The sequence below is a fragment of the Phaeodactylum tricornutum genome, chromosome 12 (assembly GCF_000150955.2).
Source record: "Phaeodactylum tricornutum CCAP 1055/1 chromosome 12, whole genome shotgun sequence".
Classification (NCBI taxonomy): Eukaryota; Bacillariophyta; class Bacillariophyceae; order Surirellales; family Neidiaceae; genus Phaeodactylum; species Phaeodactylum tricornutum.
This window is the reverse complement of record NC_011680.1, coordinates 652,039-678,365: the sequence shown is the minus strand read 5'-3', so window position 1 is coordinate 678,365 and position 26,327 is coordinate 652,039. Positions and strand designations below refer to the sequence as shown.

The 26,327-nt window shown below is 45.9% G+C and overlaps 5 protein-coding genes across 5 annotated transcripts; 3 read left to right on the top strand and 2 right to left on the bottom strand.

The window, feature by feature from the left end:
- Positions 1–1,448: 1,448 nt before the first annotated feature.
- Positions 1,449–3,165, bottom strand: PHATRDRAFT_47161 (predicted protein). The gene has a single exon (XM_002181209.1). The coding sequence runs from the start codon at positions 3,105–3,107 to the stop codon at positions 1,968–1,970; it is 1,140 nt and encodes a 379-aa protein (XP_002181245.1). The 5' UTR covers positions 3,108–3,165; the 3' UTR covers positions 1,449–1,967.
- Positions 3,166–3,693: 528 nt separating this feature from the next.
- On the top strand, positions 3,694–4,839 carry PHATRDRAFT_37300 (predicted protein; the record flags this gene model as incomplete). The annotated part of the gene is made up of 1 exon (XM_002181383.1): positions 3,694–4,839. The coding sequence occupies one exon, from the start codon at positions 3,694–3,696 to the stop codon at positions 4,837–4,839; it is 1,146 nt and encodes a 381-aa protein (XP_002181419.1).
- Positions 4,840–11,737: 6,898 nt separating this feature from the next.
- Positions 11,738–14,241, bottom strand: PHATRDRAFT_37299 (predicted protein; the record flags this gene model as incomplete). The annotated part of the gene is made up of 4 exons (XM_002181208.1): positions 11,738–12,681; positions 12,759–13,628; positions 13,857–14,016; positions 14,074–14,241. 4 exons carry the CDS (start codon positions 14,239–14,241, stop codon positions 11,738–11,740), a joined length of 2,142 nt encoding a protein of 713 aa, XP_002181244.1.
- Positions 14,242–16,088: 1,847 nt separating this feature from the next.
- PHATRDRAFT_47160 (predicted protein) lies at positions 16,089–17,261 on the top strand (the record flags this gene model as incomplete). Its single annotated transcript, XM_002181382.1, has 1 exon — positions 16,089–17,261. One exon carries the CDS (start codon positions 16,089–16,091, stop codon positions 17,259–17,261), a length of 1,173 nt encoding a protein of 390 aa, XP_002181418.1.
- Positions 17,262–19,692: 2,431 nt separating this feature from the next.
- On the top strand, positions 19,693–21,778 carry PHATRDRAFT_37297 (predicted protein; the record flags this gene model as incomplete). The annotated part of the gene is made up of 4 exons (XM_002181381.1): positions 19,693–20,258; positions 20,464–20,689; positions 20,953–21,706; positions 21,741–21,778. 4 exons carry the CDS (start codon positions 19,693–19,695, stop codon positions 21,776–21,778), a joined length of 1,584 nt encoding a protein of 527 aa, XP_002181417.1.
- Positions 21,779–26,327: the final 4,549 nt, after the last annotated feature.

Below are 26,327 nucleotides of genomic sequence, written 5' to 3'. Positions count from 1 at the left end.
GCAAGCACGTAAAGAACAATCTGCTTATCATTATCGCGACTTATCTGTACGATGCTTCGCGTCCTGTGGGTCGCCATGATAGCCTTAGGAGCGCAAGTTCAAGCACAGAACACGGAATGCGCCACGGCTACTGCCGTTTTGTCTCTGCCGGCAACTCTGGATGGCGATCTCACTACTGCCCCATCGATCACTCATTTTGGAGCCGACAGCTGTGCTTTAGCTTCCGCCGCCCCTCTTCCTGGTAATTGGTTTACATTCACGACCGAAAGCGATGGCTGTCTCACTGCTACCATCGAAGCCACAGGAGAAATCGTTTTCGATACCATTCTCACAGCCTACGTAGATGGTTGCGACGCATTGTCTTGTGCAGCAATGAACGATGACATTGACGCCTTCACAGTGGACGCAAGTCAGGTTAATATCAATGTTGAGGATCAAACAACCTACCACTTTTTTGTTGGTGGACTTTCCCCAGAAGCGGTTGGGGCTTACACCTTCAACATTTCGGTAAGCGGAAACAAGCATTTGATGAGAGAAGGCTTTTGCTTTGTATCGCTTCTAAAGACAATCCATTGTATTCCATTTTGATTCGCAGCAAGCGGACGGTGCTTGCGAGAGACCTACAGGCAATCGTTGGTGCCCTGCCTGCCCAGACGGTGGACTCCCGGATCCTTCTGCGATCTTTGATTCCGACAGAAACGTGAGTTGCGACGACATGGGCGAAGTCTTTAGTCTCATCGAGGGATCGGAAATCTGCATTAGTCAGCAAATTATCGGTTCTGTTGTGTGTGGATGCCGGCCAGTCAGCTATGTGACTTGTAAGCTGTGCCCTGGAGGAGAAGACGTACCAGACCCAACTCTCCCTACATTGTCATTGTCGGGGAGCACAACGTGTGGCGACATCAATGTCGTTGCTGGCGTTGATAGTTGCGGGGTTTATAAGTCCGGTCTCGCAGAGCAATGCCAGTGCCCTGGATCTCCTGAACCCTGTAAGCTGTGCCCTGGTAGTACTACCTATGACCCCACTGCTGTCATCGATAACAAAGGAGTTGTAACTACATGCGGAAGTTTTGAGGTGACCTTTCAGCAAGCTCAAGTGTTGTTCCCCATATCTCTATTTTGCGAGCCGTTGCTGATCGACTATTCTACGGGACTGAACGTGGTGGACTTTTGCTGTCATGGAGATCCGCTCGTGATTACCGAAAATACAACATTCCCCCCTACCGCATTGATCTTGACTGATGCTCCAACACGCTCTCCCGAGGTGAATGCTCCGATCAACCCTGCAAATCCGGAGACTCCGACGGCTCCGGCCACTGCTGCGTCTCCAACTTCGGCTCCGGTCATCGGTGCGACACCGACTTCCATTTCGGCTCCAGCCATCGGTGCGACACCGATTGCAATTTCGGCTCCGGGAGCTCTGGGCTCCACCACGGCCCCGGTCACCGCTGCGACACCGACTTCCACTTCGAATCCAGGCTCTCCGATGACCACGGCTGCGACACCGACTTCTGCTTTGACTCCAGGGTCTCCGATGGCTGCGACGCCGACTTCTGCTTCGACTCCAGAGTCTCCGATGGCCGCGGCTGCGACACCGACTTCCGCGCCGGGGACTCCGACAGCTCCGGGGTCCACTCCAACCCCAGCCTCTCCCACGGCGCCAGACGCGATAACAGAGGCTTCCACCGGTACTCCAACAGATATGCCCACGATGGTCCCTGCAGGAACTCCCCTTTCCATCGGATCTTCTGCCTCCCACGTCACGGCAAGTTCGCTGTTGTTTTATTCAGTGATCGGGCTTCTTGTAAAAAGCTACCTTGAAGCATAGGTAGCGTACAATGGTACAGTAGAACTTCTTGTTGTTGAGGGAAAAGAAAACCCGCTGCAGTCCAAAATGCTTCCATCGTTCGTCGTCAAAAAGGTAAACTGTTTTGCCCAGAAGTGTCTTCGATAGCACGTGTACAGCCCTAATATGACGCATCAATCATGGAATTACGTTTGTTTGTCGGGCAGATACTTTTACAAAAGCGTAGTGCATTCTGTGTCGTGGCGCGAACTGTGATGGCAATGGATTCGTCCCGGATCGCGGCCACATAGGCGGCGGCTCCCATGGTTCCACCCAAAACGTCGCTGGGGGCGTGCACGTCCGATTCGACTAGCAATCGCTGGATAGGTACCGCACGGACGGCGTCACGGCCCTGCCGACGAGCCTTGTCGGCCGTACACATAGCGTCGTTGACGGCGTGTGAAAAGCCAAAGTACAAGAGGGGTTCTGTGCGTTCCAATGTGGCCTCCCACTGTAGTAGTTGCCGCACGTGATGGGCCGTTCCGGTAAAGGAGTGGAGCGCAACAGCCGCGGGACAGGCCTCGTTCGAAATGGTCTCTCGCAAAACTTCCAACAGCACACTTTGCTGATGAACGCAGTGAATCGATACCGGTCGATGGTACTGGATCGCTAGACGGAGTTGCGCTTGAAAGACTCGTCGTTGCAAGGCCAAGGCGGCGGCTTTCCCGGGTGCATAGGTACGCACAAACTTGGCAACCTTGCACAACCCGATCTCGCCCACCATGACACCTGGATGTTTTTGCAGCAGCTGTTCGAGACGCACCAACCAGCCGTCCGCGTCCAGGGCATCGGCAACCTTCGCCAGATACCACGGATGAATACCCAAAGCAGCGATACGGTGGGTTGATTGACTGGCGTAAGTGATGCAAGTGTCCCAATCGGCCTCTTCTACGGCGCAGGTAATGGAGAAGAGTGTCACGGCTGGCTTGGAGTCGTCCATGGCAATGTGGTACACGCTCTCGGTGGAGTCATTGTTTGCGTTCTCGACGTAGTCGCGTTGCAAATGCGCGTGTCCGTGCGTATCCACGAGGACGAGTGGGTGTTCCGGTGTGGCAGACACATTCATACTCCGCGTCTCTGTGAGCAACTTGTCGTAGGCTTGTTGCGGGGATACAGCATCCAATACGTGCGACGACGTGGACTGTTCGTTGGGTATCGCCCCGTTGTCGGAGCCAGCAGCATCCACCGGACTCGGTAAAAAGAGGTCATCCGATAGAAAGGCACAGCAGGGACATCTTGGAGCGGCAGACTGTAGAACCATTTCACATGTGAACAAACTCTCTGAAGCAAACCTACCACCGAGGGACCGTTGTTGCCGGTTGATCGAAAGAATTGACGAATGGAATCGTGAACCAAATGTTGTACGGGTTATGCTCTACTTTGCAGCTTACGACGTTGCGTACGAATCATGCGCTGTGTTCACAGTGCAGCAGTCTCGCATGGCAAATTGGGTGGGAAATGGCCTGGAACGGAGCCCTATACCAATTTCCAAGTTGGGGTTCGACGTACACGTAGCGAACTAGTGTCTATTCTACTTCTGTGCTCACCTGAGGACCAGTCCTCAGGTGAGGCCACTTTTCAGACCTATGGTAATAAACAAAGAAATCATTATTAAAGAAAGTTACCGCTACCGTTGTCTTCAGCATGCTCTAACACGTCTTGGGGTAACGTAGCAAGCTTTAATATCAAAAAGTGACAGAGAAATGACCGTCAACGGAAAGTTCATCGATTTTTTTTTCAAAATTTTTTGGCGGGTAAAATGGTTTGTCTGGACGTCAATGAAATGGCCATTACATCCCCAATACTTGGTTTGAGTCATATAAATTAGGCTTGGCGCATTGTCAGACATGCCAGTGAGGGATCCTAGACTTAGAATTGGAGGGAAGGTGACGGCAAAGGCTTGTCATGTTGTGCATCTGAGCGAGTGCGCACGGAGATATGGCATCAACAAGCACTCCAAGCGGCTTGTTGGAACGGTTCTAGACGTCACGACCACCCCTGTATCCATTACAACCGGGCGTACCTCTACTTTGATAACAGCAGTTTATGATTTTGGAGAGAGTTTGTTCAAGGAAAAAACACTGAACATTCGGAGTGTAAAGGCATTTGTACTGCCAGAAGATGAAGGAATGTCCTTAATTGAGGAAATAGCAGCAGAGACTTTGCAGACAGCAGAAGCAGACATGGAAGCCGGAAACTTGATGGAAGAAAGTGTCGAAGCCCCGGTAGCCGAAATGGTTGAAACCCCGGCTGACATAGAGCCCAATACCTTGGTCGACACAGAGCCCAATACCCCGGTTGACACAGAGCCCAATAGCCCGGTAGCCGAAATTGTCGAGACCCCAGTTGACACCAATACCTTGGTTGACACAGAGTCCAAAAACCCGGTAGCCACAGTGCACCAAACAGAGTGGTATGTGAATGAAAGAAAAACCCGGCTGGATGTGAATGGCCATGTCTATGTTAGGCACTTCCATATCCGTACTTCAGTTGGTGACCTTATTGGTCAAGACTCTGACAATGGGGTGAGATTTTCGCGCCTCGAATATTTCCTGCTCATGTTTCCGCCGACCCAGCTGACTACTATGTGTTGGCTTACAAATACTATGCTTGCTCAACAAAACAAGCATACAATTACAGCCGGAGAACTTCTTTGGTTCTTTGGAATCCTCATCCTCACCACAAAGTTTGAGTCCAGTAGCCGGGCCCAACTATGGTCCACAACTGCACCCTCCAAGTATATTCCTGCCCCTTCATTTGGACACACAGGAATGTCCCGGCAACGGTTTGACAATATCTGGAAACATATCTGTTGGAGTGAACAATGTCCAGTGCAACCGGAGGGTATGAGCACTCATGTTCACCAATGGCAACTTGTTGACAACTTTGTCACAAGGTTCAATGAGCATTGTAGCGAAAATTTTGTACCTTCCCATCTGATTTGTGTGGATGAATCTATCTCAAGATGGTATGGGCAGGGTGGGATTGGATAAACCATGGTCTACCAAATTATATTGCAATTGATTGAAAGCCTGAGAATGGGTGCAAGATTCAAAATGGTTTTGTGTGGACAATCCGGTATTATGCTTTGATTGAAACTTGTAAAGGGAAAGACAATAACGGACGACAAAGAGGGTGACGAGGAAGATGAGTATCTACCTCATGGTGCAAAGATTATCAAAGAACTTGTTCATCCTTGGTGGGGGAGTGATTGGATTGTGTGTGCTAATTCTTATTTTGCCTCCATTGTGACAGCTGTCAAGCTTAAGAGGATTGGCTTGAGATTCATTGGGGTTGTGAAGTTGGCAACGAGACGATATCCAATGGCCTGCCTTTCACAGTTGGAAATGACAAGTAGAGGAGAATGGAAAGGATTGGTGACAGACAGAATCTTGGATGGAAGTTGTGACCTGATGGCATTTGTATGGGTGGACCAAGACCGTCAATATTTTATATCAACAGCATCCAATCTGAATAGAGGCTGGAGTCCAGTTTGCTACCGGTGGAGTCAGGTGGATACATCACCTGATGCAGACCCTGACAGGGTGGAGATCAATATTGCGCAACCAGTTGCAGCAGAAGTGTAAATTCTTGCTGTGCAATGATTGACAGACATAACCGGAGTTGGCAGGATACACTGATGCTTGAGAGAAAACTTGGCACATGGGATTGGTCAACATGAGTCAACTTATCAATTTTTGGTATCATTGTTGTGGGCACATGGTTAGCCTACAGCCAATGTATAGGAATAGGAAAATCTGCTGGACGGGAAGAAAAGCAGAAGGATTTCTACAGTGCCTTAGCCAAGGAGCTGGTGGACAACCAGTACAATAGTGTTGGAAGTTGCAAAGTTGGGAGGGGTGAGTTGGACAAGGATAGCCTAACCATCTCAAGAACTGGAGAGCCGCAATGTGGTCTCTCCGCACATCTACCACTTACCAAAAGAAAAAGAAAGAACAAAGAGGGTACTATTAAAAACCAAAGACAGCAAGGAAGGTGTTTGGTGTGTTCCAAGAAGACCACATATGTTTGCTCTGTATGCAAAGATGTTGAGACAATTGAAAGCAAAGAACCATGGATTTGCTACACAACGGGAGGGCAGCTATGCTTTGCCCAACACCTGACTGCCTTGCATGGTAGTTAAAGACTTTATGGTACTAATTGGATACAAGTCACTCCTAGTATTTATGGTAAAAATGTGTTTCTTAACCATCATAGCTAAATCCCTATTATCTGTATAGTTTTGTACCGTGTCTACAGGATTGTCTACAGGCTTTGGCCCATTTAATGTTTGTTGTGTCAATTGAAAGCAAAGAACCATGGATTTGCTACACAACGGGAGGGCAGCTATGCTTTGCCCAACGCCTGACTACCTTTTATGGTAGTTAAAGACTTTGTAGTACTAAGTGGATACAAGTAACTCCTAGTATTTATGGTAAAAATGTGTTTCTTAACCATCATAGCAAAATCCCGTTTACCTGTATAGTTTTGTACCGTGTCTACAGGATTTGGCCCATTTGTTTCTTTATTTTTGCGTCCTCAGCTGAGGACAAATGCCTGCCTCAGCTGAGGACAAGGGTCGGTAGAATAGACACTAGCTAGTGTCTGGGCTACTGTTGTCCTCTTAAGAGGACCCATGATCGAAAGAGGACACTTTTCAACCCATCAGAATTAACAATTATAGTTAGATGTATATAAAACAAATAGTACCATTGTGTTTGCCAGGCTCTCAAATGTCTTGGGGGAAAGTGGCAACCTTTAATTCTAGGGTCAGACTTCAAGTTTTGTCGTCATCGTAATGGTTGCTCGAAAAAATTTGTCGAAAATAATGTCGTTTTGCTGGCAGTAAAATGGCCATCGCATTTGCAATAGTCCCTTCTGAGTAAAGATAACACCAAGTATACCTCATCCAATATGTCAGAAGGAGATGTGCGTTGTAAAATTGGGGGAAGGGTGACTGCAAAAGCTTGTCACGTTGTTTTTCTAGGTGAATGTGCTCGTAGATATGGTGCATTGAAGACTACCAAGGTCATTGTTGGGACTGTTGTAGAGGTCACAACCACCAGGAAGCCTCAAACCAACCGTACTTCCACCTTTGTTACTGCTGACTTTGATGTGGGGGGTGGAGCAGTGAAGTGAAGCACTCTGAACATCCGTAGCGTCAAGGCCTTTGTACCAGACTTGACCACGTCACCAAATGACGCTAAAACAGCAGCTGTGGCAGCACCCAACAATATGCTTGACAACATTGATGTGCTTCCAACCGTAACTACGGATACTGCAACTGAGACTGATTTGTTTCATATGGAAGCAGGGGTTGATCAACATCCAATTCTCAAACAAGACACGGAGTCACTGGTGCAGCTACCAGTACTTCCAAAGCTGCCCGATGCTGACTTTGGAAACAATAATTTTCCGAGGCAGAAGCTGTCCCTGCTGCAGTAGCACATGGCACAAAGTGGTATGAAGATGATGAAGCTACTCTAAATGATACAAATGGCAGTGTGCCAATCAAAGACTTCGGTATTTCCACGCCTGTTGGTGAAGTCTTGGGTCCAAACTCTGATATTGGCGGAAAGTACTCAAGACTGGAATACTTCCTTCTGATGTTTCCACCCAAACAGCTCACCACTATGTGTCAGCTAACAAACAATGCTCTGGTGCAACAGAACAAGCAAATCATCACTACTGGAGAGCTGCTTCGTTTTTTTGGAATATTCCTTCTGACAACAAAGTTTGAGTACACAAGCCGATCCCAGCTGTGGTCAACAACTGCACTGTCAAAATATATTCCTGCTCCATGCTTTGGACGGACAGGAATGTCAAGACAGCAATTCAATGATATATGGCAATGTCTTTGCTGGAGTGAGCAGCCTCCTGAGCGGCCAGAAGGTATGAGTTTGCAGAGCTACAGATGGAAACGTGTCGATGGCTTTGTAGCCAGGTACAATGATCATCAAAGTACAGCTTTCAAGCCCAGTGCAACAAAGCACTTTCCGATGGCTTATCTTTTGAGACTGGAGTTCAATCATCAAGGAGACCGAAAAGGATTGTTAATGAAAGACGGACTCAATGGAAGTAGCTTGATGGCGTTTGTATGGATTGATTGTGATTGTCGATAATTTATATCAAGTGTGTCCAGTCTTGATGCTGGCAGTCCATTTGTTCGATATTGATGGAGGCAGATTCAGCAATTGCCAAATGCTGACCCAGAGAGAATCGAAATTGTTGTACCACAACCAAAAGCAGCAGAATTGTACTATACTACATGCGGAATGGTAGACAGGCACAACCGTCATTGCCAGGATACCCTCTGAAAGGAAGGTGGGTACATTAGATTGGTCCATGAGGGTCAACTTGTTGATTTTTGGTATGCTGGTTGTTGATACCTGGCTAGCTTACAGTCAGTGCACAGGGCGTAATGGGGGCACCGGGAAAGACAAAAAACAGAAAGACTTCTATACTTACTTGGCTGAGGAACTGGTGGATAACCAATATGACATAGTTGGAGGCAACAGAATGTCAGTCAGAGGGGGATTTTTTCGACACGGAAATAAGCCCAATACTTTGCAGGACAACGGGAGAACCGAGAAGCGGTATATCTGCCCATCTATCCCCCACAAAAAAGATGAGAAGAGATAGTAAAGGGAATTCAACCAGCATTAGGCTACAGGGAAGGTGCTTGGTGTGTTCCAGTAAGTCAACACTTGTCTGCTCCCTATGCAAAGATTGTCGCGAAAGCGTCCGCGCCTGCCGTAAAAGACTTAGGCGGAGCCTTGCGTTAAGGGAGGGGAAGAACTCCTCAAGGGAGTGAGTTGGTCGTGTCAAGCGATAGATTGTATTGGGACCAACTATCCTAGAGAAACAGACCTTTTGGTTTGTGTAGATCCTAAAATTATAAGGTTAGTTGATTACGCTAAATTGAGGAAGACCGGTCATTGTATGGAGACAATGACTGTGAGGAGAGATTGGCTGTGTAACTTAACCATTGTGAGTTGGTTCCTTGACACTCGCCCCACAGACAATCTCGGGGTGGTTACCAGCCTAGAACTGTACGGCGTTCTTTGAGAAAGGTGGCCGTCGGGAGAGGCTTGGTGAGGTGGTTGGCCCGCTGATCGTGGGTAGGAATGTAGACAATTTGTAGATCCTTGCATGTACGGAGATGTTCGCGAAACCAGAAGTATCGGATAGCAATGTGTTTGCTGCGTGGTGTCATACGGGGGGGGGGGGGGGGGGGGTCGGTAGTGGCCAGAGTAATGCAAGCTTGGTTGTCTTCAAAAATACGACTTTCCTTTTCATAAGGTAAGGAGAGTGCCTGAGAAATGCGACAGTGTGTATCACGAAGTGGTATGAGGGCTTTGAGAGCAGCGGACAAAGAGATGAACTCGCTTTCCATGGTGCTGAGGGCAATGACGCCCTGTAGTTTGGAAGCCCAGACAACTGGTGTGTTGCCCAAGGTAAGAAGGTATCCGGTACGTGAGCGAAGGTTACCAACAACATTGGGTTGCTTTGCGTTCCATAGGCCGGCAAAATCAGCGTCGGCGTGACAGTCCAGACGACAGGTGGTGGTGGTGGGGCGAACAATAAGACCTTGTTGGTGGGTACCAATGAGGTAGCGACCAATGCGTTTAACAGCTTCCGCATGAAGCTGTTGAGGGGCATGGGAGAAGCGAGCACACTGGTGAACGGCAAAAGAAATGTCAGGACGGGTATTGTTTGCCAAATAGTTCAGCATGCCAATAACAGAGCGGTAATTGAAACGCCATTGATCATGGGGTGCGTTGTCCTCGTCGGCGTGTAGGATGGTGACGGCAGGGGTCGAAACAGGTTTAGCATCGGTAAGCCCAAGGGCGTCGACAATGCGAAATATCAGGTGAGGTTGAGTAAGATGCAGAGAACCGTTGTCGGAGGTGGGAGCCATTTGAATGCCAAGATAATTTTCCATAGACCCAACACCTGTGTCGGCATCGATATCAAATTGACGCTGACGAAGATTCGTAATGACACCGGAGATGACGGAGTCGTCGTGGCTGCAAATTATTGCATCGTCAACCCAAAATAAAAAGATACAGTCTTGACGGAGGAATAGACAGGGGTCAATTGGAGAAGGAGTGAAGTCCATGGCGGCCAAAGCTGTGGTAAGGTGGTCATACCACATACGAGGGGCACAAGCGTCGCCATACAGGGATTTAGTGACTTTCATGCAGTGAGTAGACCCTGTGTTCGAAAACCCGGGAGGGAGCGAAAGGTATATAGGTTCGTCGCGTTTGGCTTGGACAAAAGCATTGGCAAAATCAATTTGTTGGGACTTGATGCCGTGTTGAACGCACAAGGAAAACATAAGGCGGATGGTGTCCCATGAAGCGACGGGAGCATAAGTATCGTTACGGTCCAGTTGTGGGGCCTGTAAGTCACCGCGAATACAGAGGCGAGCTTTATACTTATAAATTGTGCCGTCGGGAAGACGTTTGCGCTTGAACACCCATGTAGTAGGAATAATCTTGCCTTGTACGGTAGCTTTGGCAACGATTTCGTAGGTGCCTTTATCATGAAGCTGCTGTAATTCCTTGTTCATGGCCTCTTTCCAGAGTTGCGATTCGGGGTCTTCGTGGTCGAGCGAGGCGACTTCGCGGTAACGCGGGTTGTCGAGGGCGTCGATTTGACTCATGGAGGAACCAAAAGGAAGAGCGATTGCCGCCGTAAAGGTTTCCGGGGCCAAGGAGAGCGGAACGATCGGTGGAAAGGCTGTGGAACTGGGCATATTGCTGAGGGCTAAGTAACCGTTGATTAGACGCCGGCATGAGAAAGGCAGGGCATGTGAGGGAGAAGGTTACACCACTTGGGTCAAATACGGTGTAGCGAACAATGCCCCGAGCGGTAAGGGGAGATGTGCCAGAAATCCCTTGTGCATTGCCAAAATTGCCGCGGATAATAGGCCCAACAAAATCACGCTTGTCAAAGGTACATGAGAAGGAACACCCAGTATCCAAAATGATGGAAATGATGGAGTCTGTGGAGGGTTGGTGATCAACGTTGTTGAGTTCGGAGCGGTACATGGTCATAAGGCGTTCAGGGGGAAGAGGTTGGGCCTGAGTAACTGATTCTTCTATACTCACGCAATGTATTGTTGATACAATGAGAGAGTAAGATGAATAAAGGGGAAAGCCTCGTAAGGCCCCGATTGTATTGTAATTAATTGGTAACTCAATTGGTTTGACCTCGACTGAATTTAGAATTGAGAATTGTGTGTAGAGACAAATATGGATGTAATCTTTTCGAGTGCAAACAAATCCCTTGGAGCTCCCTTAGGAGTCTCAGTAGAATCAGTACTACTCTCCACGGATAGTCACATCACTGGGATAGTAATGTTCTGGTCAATTGTATTCAAGGAGACCGTAGCCTCTGTACTGTCTTCTATGCGTTGATCCCGCAGAATCCAGATGACTGCAAATGAATGCAAATGAATGCAGATGAATGCAGATGAACATGAGACCCTTTGATCGTGTGCAGACTTATCTGCTTTGATTCAATCCCAGTTTGTAGACGTGGAGAAGGTATTTTCTTTACCTCTCAAGGGACGACCATAATAGAGAAAATCGCTTATGTAAAGATGATTTCTTGGTCGGCAAGACATGTCGTCTTGCGTGTCACAACTGCTGCATCCTTAGATGCACACACGTGTCACTTCGCACTGCCTTCGCAAATGACATTTCGGTAATGACCCGAAAAACATTGCCTCTATCCGCAGCGTCGTACAGACGACTACTGGGACAGTAATAAGGCTGGCAAACATGGCCAATATTCAGAGCTAGGCACTATGCTAGTTGAATGTTCCAACAACAATAGCTATGATAATTGCTCACCTTAGTGGCAAATTGCAGTATTGCGTGGCTATACTTTATCATGAGCGTAGGCACAGTGTAGAGAGGACGGAGGAGAATACCCCATGGACCAAGGGGTTGAGCGATGACTATAGAGGGTGTCATAAGGGAGAGTGCCACCAGCAATAGAAGCCGTGGCGCAACCGGGCCGTAGGAGGGGTGAACAAACATTGTCGGAACTGTGGGCATGGCGGATTTCGGAGACCATGTTGTGTTGTAGTAGAGCGGAGTCAAAAAGCTGTTGGAGATGACGTGTGCTCAGGGCAGAGGCGAGACGGGAGTCCACAACATACAGGGGTTCGACAGGAGGAGAAAAGGAGGGAACAATGGTTGGATCATCTTCCCAAGGTCCGTAGGGTAGTATACGTTCAAGATCATATTGTGGATGATCAAAATACGCCAGAGAAGGATCAAGGAGGCCCGAAAAACGGCACAGTTTGAAGTCGTTAAGAAGGGTGCGGTATTCCAAACAGAGTTGACGGCTGGAGACATAAGTGGTGAAGTGACCAGCGCGGGAGTGTGATAAACCAGGACGACGACAGCGTTGAAAGGGACGTAGGTAAACAGTACGGAAGGTGAGGAGCTGATGTGCGGCAGGAGTAACAGCCGTGATCTTAAGGGTGCCGAGAAAGGTCGCTGTAGTGCGAGAGACCGAAACGGAGGAAAGGAGAAGAAACGAAGTAGGAAAAGCGGTGGTGAGGCGCCATTTGGAGTGTCGATGAGTGCGGTGTGGAGTCCAGGTGGAGCAGGGCAGGAAGGAAGCGAGAAATGGGAGCATAGCTCGCCCGACCCCCAGAAGGAAAAGGAGGCAGCAAGTCTGGTAGAGAAGGAAAGGAAGGAGGCAGACGAGACCAACAAGAAACAATAATCCACCGGGGTCAAAGGAAAGGAAAGGGCTTATCTGTAAGATCAGTGCCATTAAAAATTCGCCGGGGGAACGCCAAAGGAATGGAACTGGGTAAGTGGGGAAGTACACAAGAATTGGAGTGCCCCAGAGGAATTGATGCCATGTGGTGGAGTAGGAGGGTTACTGGGAGCCGGAGATGGGTCTTGAGTCTCTCGTTTAGTGAATCGCTTCTTTCGTTTTTCGAGAAATTGAGTGTGGTCTAGCTTTGCCGTGGGATGACGAGTTTTGTCGGTGGGGTGATTGCCCCAGCGATTGCAGGTGACACACCAGTACTCGTTGAAATCCCCTTTTGTCGACTTTCGGCAGTCTGGGGAGCCCGGAGACGGGGGAGATCGATCAATAGTCTTTTCCCACTCTTCGCGAGAGAGTCGGGGCTTAGAATGTCCAGGAGACTGGTTGATATTGGCACTGGTGTTGGGAGTGTCGTTGGGGAAACCAGTTTCAATGGAGAAGTTCTTGACAGCGTGGAATGCGGCACCAGTTTTTGCTGTAGGGTGCCATTTGCCAGAATTGAGAAGCAGCTGGTATTGGTCACAGACAAGCTGGCGAAGGGCATGTATATTCCGAAGCGCTGGATTTGAGACAAACTGTTGTGTCTTGAGAAACAGGGAGTAGTCATGAACAGACACATTGATCAAAACGTCAATAACGTGTGAAACAAAGTCAGGAATGGTACGGCCCATGGAGCTAAGATACTCTTCAATAATGGTAATGGTGTCAAAGTAAAGGGACACATTCTCACCGGGAAGATCGCGCACTTGAAGCTTGGTAAGAGCGTTTTGAATAGACGTGGCTACGGCTCCATCGACATTGGCGTAGCGAGACCAAATGAGATAAAAACGGACTGGTCCTGAGTTGCCATGGCGTTTGAGAATGGTGTCGGTGCTGATACTAATCTGGGTATCTAACCACAACTGGAGAGACGGTTCACATGAGTTGTATAAAACGGTTCCGGACATGGAATAATCACGGGAATGTTCTTTGTTGATTTTTCCTTTGGTTGGGTGAGTCAAGTTTGTGTACTGTTTCATGAATTCCACCGTATTGACAACGTTGGACAAGGAGATGAAATGAAAGTCGTGAAAGAGACTTTTACTTGACGTGAAGACAGGAATGGGACCCTTAGGGGAGGTTTGCCACTGTGTGTAAATGGTATCAAATGGGTCGCGAAGTCCAAATTCGGTAAGGAAGTTTTCCAATTTGTTCTTTCAATTGATGATACCTTTTGCTGTAAGAGCAAAAGCGGCTTCCTCCATGTTTGACTTGGCCTTGGTGAGAACATCCATTGGGTTATCAGCATCAAACTTGAATTCCTTGATGAGTCCCTTGAATGCTTGAGTTTGGTACGTGTAATAATCCGTTGACGAGAGAGAGGCACGAAACTAGTGAGTGTATCAAGTGTAGTAGGCGCCAGAAACTGTGGCATCAGTGTTTGATACGTTAGAAAGGAGATCTTTCAATGCGTCCGGGATATCCAAGGTGGTGTTGACATTGACATTTTCAGGCGGATCAGGATTTGGGATTGGTGCAATGGTTGCAGTTGGTTCCGTAGTCTCCACTGTGGGGTTGTCAGGAGGAAAGTTATCAGGGATGATAAAGTCCAACATGATGCGTGGAGTTTCGAGAAGTTTGTTATGCGTTGTGTGAGGTCAAGTTGGCGTTGAGCGTTACACCAAATTAAGGTGGCCTTTGTGTATCAGGCAGTTAGAGATAGATTTGGTTGACTCTGAGTGTCAAGATCGGCGTTTCGATGAGTTTCGAGGCGATACTAGAGTGAGAGTTTCAAGGAGAGCTTGTGCCAAGTTACTGAAGGAGTGTTGTGTATGGACTTCTTCGGCGTATTTGTTGAACTTGTGTTGTCGTTGGAGCAGAGCAGTTGTCGGGATTACGTTTTGGATGGATGAAGTTTATCAAATTTGGGGCCAAAACAGAGATTTGTCTTTGCGAGTTGAACAGACAAATAGATGAGTTTGTGGGTGTATTTGATGTGGTTGTTGCTTGAGAAAAGTGTTAACTGATTGCTTGTTGAGAGAGGTTTGCGACGATAGTTGCGGTTGGTAGTTGTGGTTGCGATAGCGATTGGAATCAGTGAGTCAAATGCGGCGTTTCAAAAGGAATCGGTGCGGAAAGAAGGCAACGGTTACTTTACTCGAAGACTTGATGTGTGGTGTCAAGTGTAGGGTAAAGGAGATGAAAACGGTGAGGCGTTTGAGGTGACTTGACGAAGGCGTTAAGGCGGTGAAGGCGGTAAAAGCGGTGTTGGAAGGCAAGGTTGTTTCGAGAGGGGAAACGAGAGAGTTTTGTGAAGGTAATTTTACTGGTGTGTAAAGATCTTTGGGGATCTTGTATAAGAACAGGGCAGTATTAGAAAAGTCTTCAACTGAAGTCACTTGTAGCTAAATGACTATTCGTATTGGAATGATGTATACGTGAAACAGTGGGGACGTGTTGGGCTCATAACTTGTCGCGAAAGCGTCCGCGCCTGCCGTAAAAGACTTAGGCGGAGCCTTGCGTTAAGGGAGGGGAAGAACTCCTCAAGGGAGTGAGTTGGTCGTGTCAAGCGATAGATTGTATCGGGACCAACTATCCTAGAGAAACAGACCTTTTGGTTTGTGTAGATCCTAAAATTATAAGGTTAGTTGATTACGCTAAATTGAGGAAGACCGGTCATTGTATGGAGACAATGACTGTGAGGAGAGATTGGCTGTGTAACTTAACCATCGTGAGTTGGTTCCTTGACAAAGATGAGGAAAAACCCGGTAGTAGAGAACCATGGATTTGCTGCACCAAAAATGGAAAGCTGTGCTATTCTGAGCATATGGCCACCTCCCATAGTGATTAAATATATATTTTATTTTACTTTCTATGCATTCGACTAAAGTCTCGAAAACATAGTGCCATTCTTGACCACCATGGTCAAATTCCAGTTTTGCGTGGAATATTGTACTAGAGCTACACAATTATCTTATAGTTTTCGCTTTTTTCGTGTCCTCTTAAGAGGACAAGCGCCAGTCGCCCAGACACTAGAGCCATCCCCTAAAGTCAACAGATGTCAAGATATAAGTGAATATGCTTAATATACCTTAAATGTGACGTGGTCAAAAGACGTGATTTGGGGATAGCGCTCCGTGGTTCAATTCCATGGCACGTTAATTTTGACAAACAGATATGTTTTGAAAATCACTTTTACTAAAATGTCGTTTGACTTCGTAAGTGGTTTTGCCGCGTCAGTCGTTAGAACGACTCACAGGTCATGCAGACTTCCCCCCCCCTCACCCTGGCTCTGCCCTTGAATTGTATTCTATGAAATACATCCATTAAAAGGTAGAATTTTACAGTATACAATAAGTCAGTCATGCGAGAGCGAACAACAACTTATTGCAAATCTATACATTGCTTACGTTAAGCTCACGCATGGTATTGTACCCTATACGCTCGGTCATATCGTTTCAATATGCTCTATCGACGTCGCAATGCGCGAAAACAACGAACGAAACTTAAAGGCACAGAGGAATGGTACCTGCAGCCACTCCGTCGAGCGCTCGTGAGCTTGACCTTAGTTGCTTTTGGAGTTAGCTTCGCCCTTCTTCTAGTCAAGTTTGAATATGAGCCTCAAATGGATTCGCTAACCGACACGGTGCTCCGCGACTTCGTCGACAACTTTAATGTCAGCAACGAAAGCGCGATAGCAACAAATTCCTGTCATGTCCGATTCCATAATCCTCAGATGTATCTCTGCCATATCATTCCATGGGGAGCGAATTTCGGCGACGAACTCGGACCAGCTGTAACCAAAGAGGTGCTACGTAAAAAATACCCAAACTGCGGTGGTGTGGATGACCTTCCCGTTTTGGACCTTAGCAAGCGAGAGAAATACAACCATTTTTTACCCGAGATTTGTCTCTTCACCGTGGGGAGCGTCTTCTTTTTGGTACGTGATAATGACCACTTGTGGGGTACAGGATCAATTGATGGGCAACGTCAAATTTGTCAGAATGAGGCCAAGAATTTGACCGTCTACAGTGTCCGAGGGCCCAAGACAGCAAATTTAGTAAAGCGCTGGTGTCGCGACAAGCTACATACTCCCTTCAGAGGTATTTCAGGCATCTCACAGGAACTTGGTTTTGGCACAACGGGTGATCCTGGGTTTTTGGTTGCGCATTTGTTCGAAAATGAGTTCAAATATGATTCGGCTGCGGCTCCATTAGACTACTGCGTGATTCCACACTACTTCAATCGTAAGATTAACGACCTGAAAAGTGTTCCCAAAGAACAGATACTCAGTGTCCAACAAAGCTGGCAAAGTATGATCAAAAAAATGCTTCGTTGTAAATTCATCATCTCATCATCGTTGCACGGGGTTATACTGTCGGAATCCTTCGGAATTCCGGTTCGTTGGCTTTCGAGAAACAACCGTGTGGCTCCTTTCAAATTTCACGACTACTTCGAAAGCTTTGGATATCGCAATGCAACTGAAATTGGATCAGTGAGCACCGTTGAAGAAGGTGTTGCTATGGGACCGCCAGCAGTTCTTACAGAAGCAGTCCGTCAGGAGCAGGTCTCTAGAATCCTACAAACCTTTCCGTATGCCCTGTTTACAGTAGCCGGCTCGGATGCTACAAGCTGATGAGAATCCATTTCTTTATTACTTGCCTATGTTGCTATTGAGCTGAGGGTTGCATAGTTCTGCCACGTACAAAGGTGCATAGAAGTCACTAGCGCAGCCGGCTAGCCATATTGAGAGCTTTCGATTGACAGCCTGGTGGCGCAAGGTAAATAAGCAGTTTTTTTTCTTATTTACAGTTGTAGCATTGTTATTCCGTTTACAAAAGCCGGAGGTAAGAATCCAAATACAGTTTTGACTTTTATTGTCAGCTAGCTAGTGTCTATTCTACCGACCCTTGTCCTCAGCTGAGGTAGGCATTTGTCCTCAGCTGAGGACGCAAAAATAAAGAAACAAATGGGCCAAATCCTGTAGACACGGTACAAAACTATACAGGTAAACGGGATTTTGCTATGATGGTTAAGAAACACATTTTTACCATAAATACTAGGAGTTACTTGTATCCACTTAGTACTACAAAGTCTTTAACTACCATAAAAGGTAGTCAGGTGTTGGTCAAAGCATAGCTGCCCTCCCGTTGTGTAGCAAATCCATGGTTCTTTGCTTTCAATTGACACAAAAAACATTAAATGGGCCAAAGCCTGTAGACAATCCTGTAGACACGGTACAAAACTATACAGGTAAACGGGATTTAGCTATGATGGTTAAGAAACACATTTTTACCATAAATACTAGGAGTGACTTGTATCCAATTAGTACCATAAAGTCTTTAACTACCATGCAAGGCAGTCAGGTGTTGGGCAAAGCATAGCTGCCCTCCCGTTGTGTAGCAAATCCATGGTTCTTTGCTTTCAATTGTCTCAACATCTTTGCATACAGAGCAAACATATGTGGTCTTCTTGGAACACACCAAACACCTTCCCTGCTGTCTTTGGTTTTTAATAGTACCATCTTTGTTCTTTCTTTTTCTTTTGGTAAGTGGTAGATGTGCGGAGAGACCACATTGCGGCTCTCCAGTTCTTGAGATGGTTAGGCTATCCTTGTCCAACTCATCCCTCCCAACTTTGCAACTTCCAACACTATTGTACTGGTTGTCCACCAGCTCCTTGGCTAAGGCACTGTAGAAATCCTTCTGCTTTTCTTCCCATCCAGCAGATTTTCCTATTCCTATACATTGGCTGTAGGCTAACCATGTGCCCACAACAATGATACCAAAAATTGATAAGTTGACTCATGTTGACCAATCCCATGTGCCAAGTTTTCTCTCAAGCATCAGTGTATCCTGCCAACTCCGGTTATGTCTGTCAATCATTGCACAGCAAGAATAATACACTTCTGCTGCAACTGGTTGCGCAATATTGATCTCCACCCTCTCAGGGTCTGCATCAGGTGATGTATCCACCTGACTCCACCGGTAGCAAACTGGACTCCAGCCTCTATTCAGATTGGATGCTGTTGATATAAAATATTGACGGTCTTGGTCCACCCATACAAATGCCATCAGGTCACAACTTCCATCCGAGATTCTGTCTGTTACCAATCCTTTCCATTCTCCTCTACTTGTCATTTCCAACTGTTGAGAGACTTCTACCTGCTTACAAATGTATTTGTAGAGTACGACGAAAGAGTAGAAGTTGGGGGAAAGCCTTGTAGAGGCTTCGATTGGTTTAATCGGTAGGTTTTTCGATTGTGATTGCGAGACTAAAATATAGATTCCAAAATGAAACCTTTTGTGTTGGAAACAGAACGTACGAACGTAGAAACCCCGTAGCCAATGTACTGGCTATCAAACCATTGACATAGTTTTTGTCGAGACAATTGGATCACCTATGTGATCGCCAAACCATCGAGTTTGGATGGTGTCACCAGCATCTTTTGACAACTTTCATCTAGGGAAACCGTAAGTTAATCAGGAATATTTCGTTCCTAGCATATCAGGTTTGATAAGACGAGTCGTCTTTATACGCCTCATGCAACGGAAACCAGAGTTGTGTATGTTGCAAACATTTGGATGCATAACGCAAATATTTGGTTTCCTATGAGACGCTACGTATTTTCCTCCGGCATGCCACACACGGGTAATGAACCGGACGAGGACAGTTGTCTGGCCACTGCGTCTGTCCTACGACAGAGCCAGGAAAAAGGAAATGGCAACGAGGCCAAGATCTAGTGTCTATTCTACTTCTGTGCTCACCTGAGGACCAGTCCTCAGGTGAGGCCACTTTTCAGACCTATGGTAATAAACAAAGAAATCATTATTAAAGAAAGTTACCGCTACCGTTGTCTTCAGCATGCTCTAACACGTCTTGGGGTAAAGTAGCAAGCTTTAATATCCAAAAGTGACAGAGAAATGACCGTCAACGGAAAGTTCATCGATTTTTTTTTCAAAATTTTTTGTCGGGTAAAATGGCTTGTCTGGACGTCAATGAAATGGCCATTACATCTCCGATACTTGGTTTGAGTCATATAAATTAGGCTTGGTGCATTGTCAGACATGCCAGTGAGGGATCCTAGACTTAGAATTGGAGGGAAGGTGACGGCAAAGGCTTGTCATGTTGTGCATCTGAGCGAGTGCGCACGGAGATATGGCGTCAACAAGCACTCCAAGCGGCTTGTTGGAACGGTTCTAGACGTCACGACCACCCCTGTATCCATTACAACCGGGCGTACCTCTACTTTGATAACAGCAGTTTATGATTTTGGAGAGAGTTTGTTCAAGGAAAAAACACTGAACATTCGGAGTGTAAAGGCATTTGTACCGCCAGAAGATGAAGGAATGTCCTTAATTGAGGAATTAGCAGCAGAGGCTTTGCAGGCAGCAGAAGCAGACATGGAAGCCGGAAACTTGATGGAAGAAAGTGTCGAAGCCCCGGTAGCCGAAATGGTTGAAACCCCGGCTGACATAGAGCCCGATACCTTGGTCGACACAGAGCCCAATACCCCGGTTGACACAGAGCCCGATAGCCCGGTAGCCGAAATTGTCGAGACCCCGGTTGACACTGATACCTCGGTTGACACAGAGTCCGAAAACCCGGTAGCCACAGTGCACCAAACAGAGTGGTATGTGAATGAAAGAAAAACCCGGCTGGATGTGAATGGCCATGTCTATGTTAGGCACTTCCATATCCGTACTTCAGTTGGTGACCTTATTGGTCAAGACTCTGACAATGGGGTGAGATTTTCGCGCCTCGAATATTTTCTGCTCATGTTTCCGCCGACCCAGCTGACTACTATGTGTCGGCTTACAAATACTATGCTTGCACAGCAAAACAAGAATCCAATCACAACCGGAGAACTTCTTCGGTTCTTTGGAATGCTCATACTCACTACAAAGTTTGAGTTCAGTAGCCGGGCCCAACTATGGTCCACCACTGCACCCTCCAAGTACATTCCTGCCCCTTCATTTGGACGCACAGGAATGTCCCGGCAACGGTTTGACAATATCTGGAAATATATCCGTTGGAGTGAACAATGTCCAGTCCGACCCGATGGTATGAGCACTCATGTTCACCGATGGCAACTTGTTGACAACTTTGTCACAAGGTTCAATGAGCATCGTAGCGAAAACTTTGTACCTTCCCATCTGATTTGTGTGGATGAATCTATCTCAAGATGGTATGGGCAGGGTGGGATTGGATAAACCATGGTCTACCAAATTATATTGCAATTGATTGAAAGCCTGAGAATGGGTGCAAGATTCAAAATGGTTTTGTGTGGACAATCCGGTATTATGCTTCGATTGAAACTTGTAAAGGGAAAGACGATAACTGACGACGAAGAGGGTGACGAGGAGGATGAGTATCTACCGCATGGTGCAAAAATTATCAAAGAACTTGTTTGTCCTTGGTGGGGGAGTGATCGGATTGTGTGTGCTGATTCTTATTTTGCCTCCGTTGTGACAGCTGTCAAGCTTAAGAGGATTGGCTTGAGATTCATTGGGGTTGTGAAGTCGGCAACGAGAAGATATCCAATGGCCTACCTTTCACAGTTGGAAATGACAAGTAGAGGAGAATGGAAAGGATTGGTGACAGACAGAATCTCGGATGGAAGTTGTGACCTGATGGCTTTTGTATGGGTGGACCGAGACCGTCGATATTTTATATCAACAGCATCCAATCTGAATAGAGGCTGGAGTCCAGTTTGCTACCGGTGGAGACAGGTGGATACATCACCTGATGCAGACCCTGAGAGGGTGGAGATCAATATTGCGCAACCAGTTGCAGCAGAAGTGTATTATTCTTGCTGTGCAATGATTGACAGACACAACCGGAGTCGGCAGGATACACTGATGCTTGAAAGAAAACTTGGCACATGGGATTGGTCGACACGAGTCAACTTATCAATTTTTGGTATCATTGTTGTGGGCACATGGTTAGCCTACAGCCAATGTACAGGAATAGGAAAGTCTGCTGGACGAGAAGAAAAGCAGAAGGATTTCTACAGTGCCTTAGCCGAGGAGCTGGTGGACAACCAGTACGATAGTGTTGGAAGTCGGAAAGTTGGGAGGGGTGAGTTGGACAAGGATAGCCCAACCATCTCCAGAACTGGAGAGCCGCGATGTGGTCTCTCCGCACATCTAACACCCACCAAAAGAAAAAGAAAGAACAAAGATGGTACTATTAAAAACCAAAGACAGCAGGGAAGGTGTTTGGTGTGTTCCAAGAAGACCACATATGTTTGCTCTGTATGCAAAGATGTTGAGACAATTGAAAGCAAAGAACCTTGGATTTGCTACACAACGGGAGGGCAGCTATGCTTTGCCCAGCACTTGACTGCCTTGCATGGTAGTTAAAGACTTTATAGTACTAATTGGATACAAGTAACTCCTAGTAGTCATGGTAAAAATGTGTTTCTTAACCATCATAGCTAAATCCCTATTATCTGTATAGTTTTGTACCGTGTCTACAGGATTGTCTACAGGCTTTGGCCCATTTAATGTTTGTTGTGTCAATTGAAAGCAAAGAACCATGGATTTGCTACACAACGGGAGGGCAGCTATGCTTTGACCAACACCTGACTACCTTTTATGGTAGTTAAAGACTTTGTAGTACTAAGTGGATACAAGTAACTCCTAGTATTTATGGTAAAAATGTGTTTCTTAACCATCATAGCAAAATCCCGTTTACCTGTATAGTTTTGTACCGTGTCTACAGGATTTGGCCCATTTGTTTCTTTATTTTTGCGTCCTCAGCTGAGGACAAATGCCTGCCTCAGCTGAGGACAAGGGCCGGTAGAATAGACACTAGAGCTAGTGAATCCTAGATTGATGTTCCAACAAACAATGCTAAAGCTAAACAATTCTATCTACAGCGTAGTATCAAATTGTAGCATTGTGTGGCTATAATTTATCACTGTGAAAGGTAGGCCATTGGATATCTTCTCGTTGCCAACTTCACAACCCCAATGAATCTCAAGCCAATCCTCTTAAGCTTGACAGCTGTCACAACGGAGGCAAAATAAGAATCAGCACACACAATCCAATCACCTAGTCTCGCGGTTATGAAAACCATCCACACGACTGATTCATGTCATCTACAGAAACATTTGCTTTTGTCCGTTTGCAATTCAAACCAATGCTCTGTCGAGCCTGCAAGCGGATCGAAAAAGGTTACCCGTGACCATTTGCATACCGAATTCTCATTTGGTTCGACTCTTCACAATGAAACTTCCTTAATCATCTAAAATGACCCTATGCAAACACACGACAGCATTGCTTGTTTTGTGATGATTGTTGTTACGCAGTACTACCAAAGCACAACCGTAGGACAGTTTGCTATTAGGACAGTGAGTGGTAAACAAAGGTGGGCATTGAGACAAACAACCTGCAATACACCTAAGAGACTTAGGGACTGTAAAACTCAACTTGTTGACAATGCTCCCCATGGGTTAGACAGTGGATACAAGGACCTATGTGTAGAATGCAATTTGGATCAATGAACTCATAAAACAATGAGTGGGTGATTACATTATACAAACTAGTCAATCTGTTGTTCAGTCCAGTGACCAATCCCACAAAATGCCATCAAATCTTCAATCTTCCACAGCTGCCATAATCTCAATAGGCAACCTTTCTTTCACATATATATATACTTTCGGAACTATAAGTTCCTTGCACAATATGGTGAGTATAGGATCTTGTTCAATCCCACCATGTGGTTTGTGGTACTCCTTATGTTCCCGCAATTGTATCTCCAATGTTCCAATTGTATTCCACTGTACCTTGGTCTTGTAAACTGACAAGTAAGGACTAAACACATGTGCCTCTAGAAACATAGCAATTGTACAAATGCTCCCTTTATTGTGAGTCCATGTGGCCACAAAATAAGGCTGACAACATTTCTGTGTGCGCCTCCTTAACTCCATGTGCATAGTTTTGATTCACACTTGCGACATACATGTTAGGCAAATTATGTCCATGAGACATGTTGTAAGGAGGCATACAGTAACAATTGCTCTGTCTCTTGAGATGCATGATTGTCTGCTGAGATCTCTGCCCAGCTTTTTTGTTGTTTTGTACTCTGTAAAGGTTTGTTTCCACTCTTTTTGTTTGGACTCTTAAAATAATAGCAAGTTTCCAGTCTCAACAATGCCTATGAAATTTCTCTTTTAGTCAGCTAGATGTCACAACTCCGCAAGTCTCACATAGTACAACCAATGTATGTACATAGGACAGTAACACTGTTTGACAGTGCGTGGTAAACACAGGTTGGGCGTTACGACAAACAACCTGCAATACACCTAAGCAAACCTAGGGACTGTTAAACTCACTTGCTGACAACACTCCCCACGGGTTAGACAGCGGATACAAGGACCTATGCTATTACGCAATATTTGGATCAAAGAATTTCTAAAACAATGAGAAGAACATTACATTCTATAAACTAGTTGATCTTGCAAAGTCTGTTCAATCCAGTGAACAGTCTTACCCAAAAACATAGCTAATCTTGAATCTTCCCACATGTGCATAAACATGTAAATATAAATCCCATACAGAATCCCATGGTGAGTAATGAATCTTGCTCCTTACTTGTCATGTGATTTGTGAGACTGGTTTTGTATCTTTTTCTAACTGCTGTTTGTATGTATCCTGTATTCATGACTCCAGGATACGAATGACTTCCGTATGTAACGCGAATACGGGGGATTTGCGCAATAAGGCCGACACAAACTCCACACGTGACACGAAAACGCCGCGCCCATTGGATTGGGTCACACTTGCGTTTTCCATACTAAGTGGCATACATCCGAGGGACACGTCGCAAGGTAGTGTACTGTGACAGCAAGTTTACCATCACAATAAGTGCAAAACACCGGTTTTCTTCATTCTGCTCTACCAAGATTTGTAGCCTGGTATGCATTGCTGTACATTGCCGCTCTTCTTGGTAACTTGACTCACTGTTGTGTTGAGGGAGCGGCAAAAACTACTTTCCACTTGGGTTACTACAAGTTCACCTATTCTGGAGCCCTGACAATGTGTTACAGTATACACCATCGCGACATGGCTGCCCAACAGGTACAATGATGACGTGAATGGTAACCATGTAAAGGATAGCAATGGAACCGTTGGATTTGTGTTGGCCTTATTTTACAACACAATATATTTGCGGGACAATAGTGGTAATGCCATTGAAGAGGATACAGGAAAGGATTATACAAGTGAATGATAGGATCCAGTCCCACAAGTTGTGAGAAAGTAATCAGGCAGGAACAATTACTCACTGCAAGACTCTGTGTGGAATTTATACTTAGAAGAAGAAGACTCATATGTGAGTAAGATTATCTGGAACATGGTAATGGAGTCCGGCAAACTGGACCTCTCAAGCCTGATGGACTAGTAGTAGAATGATCTTCCTCTCATTGTTTTAGAAATTCTTTGATCCAAATATTGCATTAGCATAGGTCTTTGTATCCGCTGTCTAACCCGTGGGAAGCGTTGTAAGCAAGTTGAGTTTTACAGTCTGTATGTTACGTAGTACAACCAATGTACGTACAAAAGACAGGAATAATGTGATGTTGACAATACCTGGTAAACGCAAGTGGGCGTTATTACAAACAACCTGCAATACACCTAAGCGGACTTAGGGACTGTAAAACTGAGCTTGCTTACAACGCTCCCCACGGGTTAGACAGCAGATACGAGGACCTATGCTAATGCAATATTTGGATCATTGAATTTCTTAAACAATGAGAGGAAGATTATTCTACCACTAGTTCATGAGAATTGGCCCTTCTATTCAGATAGAAGACCTCTTACCATGTGCCAGATAATCTTACTCCCACATAGAGTATATCCCTTCTAAGTATAAATCCCACATAGAATCACTCAACAAGTATCCAAACCTGCCTTTAACTTGCCTTGAAATTTGTGGGACTGTATCCTAATCCTCATTCTTGTATCCTGCTCCTGCATCTTCCATTAAAGGATGTCCTTGATCACGGCATGAATACATTGTGTCGTGTAATCAGGCCAACATAAATGCCACGGTTCCACCATGCTCTCCACTCTGATTCACACTTCCATTACCCATGTTAGGTGTCACTTGTCGTAGGGACATGTCGCCTTGGTGTATACCGTGACACTGCAGGTCATTTGTCATATCGCCCAACCTTTGTTTACCAGACTTTGTTGACACAGCGTTTTCCTGGGGCGTGCCGCAAAAGCAAAATGTCAGTCCCTAGTAAAAAATTTTTGGTCATTCTCAATGTTTCCGTTAAACATTTAAAATGTCAGCAACCAAGCTGGCGTTCTGGATGCCCGTTACAGTCATTTTTGCTAATAAAATTAGAGTCGGATTTCTAAAACGACTCTAAATTTAGAATCAGATTTTGAAAACGACTCTGATTGAGAGTCGGATTTTGAAAACGACACTAATTATAGAGTCGTATTTAGGGTGGGATTTCAAATCCGACTCTAATTTTGGAGAGAAACTTACACTCACAGGTTTTCATCAGACTGATCTACACTTATAGATCCGTTTTCCTTTCTCTGATCATATTCATTTCTGGTCCATGTTGACTTCGTCTTGGTTGCTTGTAGGTCTTTCTACATTTTGATACCGCCACGCAAAATCCACAAGCTGGAGCGTGAATTGACTGCTCATTCACACAGCCTATATCCTCCTCAGACTT

What these genes read in the sequence shown, in the direction of transcription:
- PHATRDRAFT_47161 (XM_002181209.1), bottom strand. Translation starts at nt 3,107, where the DNA reads ATGGTTCTACAGTCTGCCGCTCCAAGATGTCCCTGCTGTGCCTTTCTA.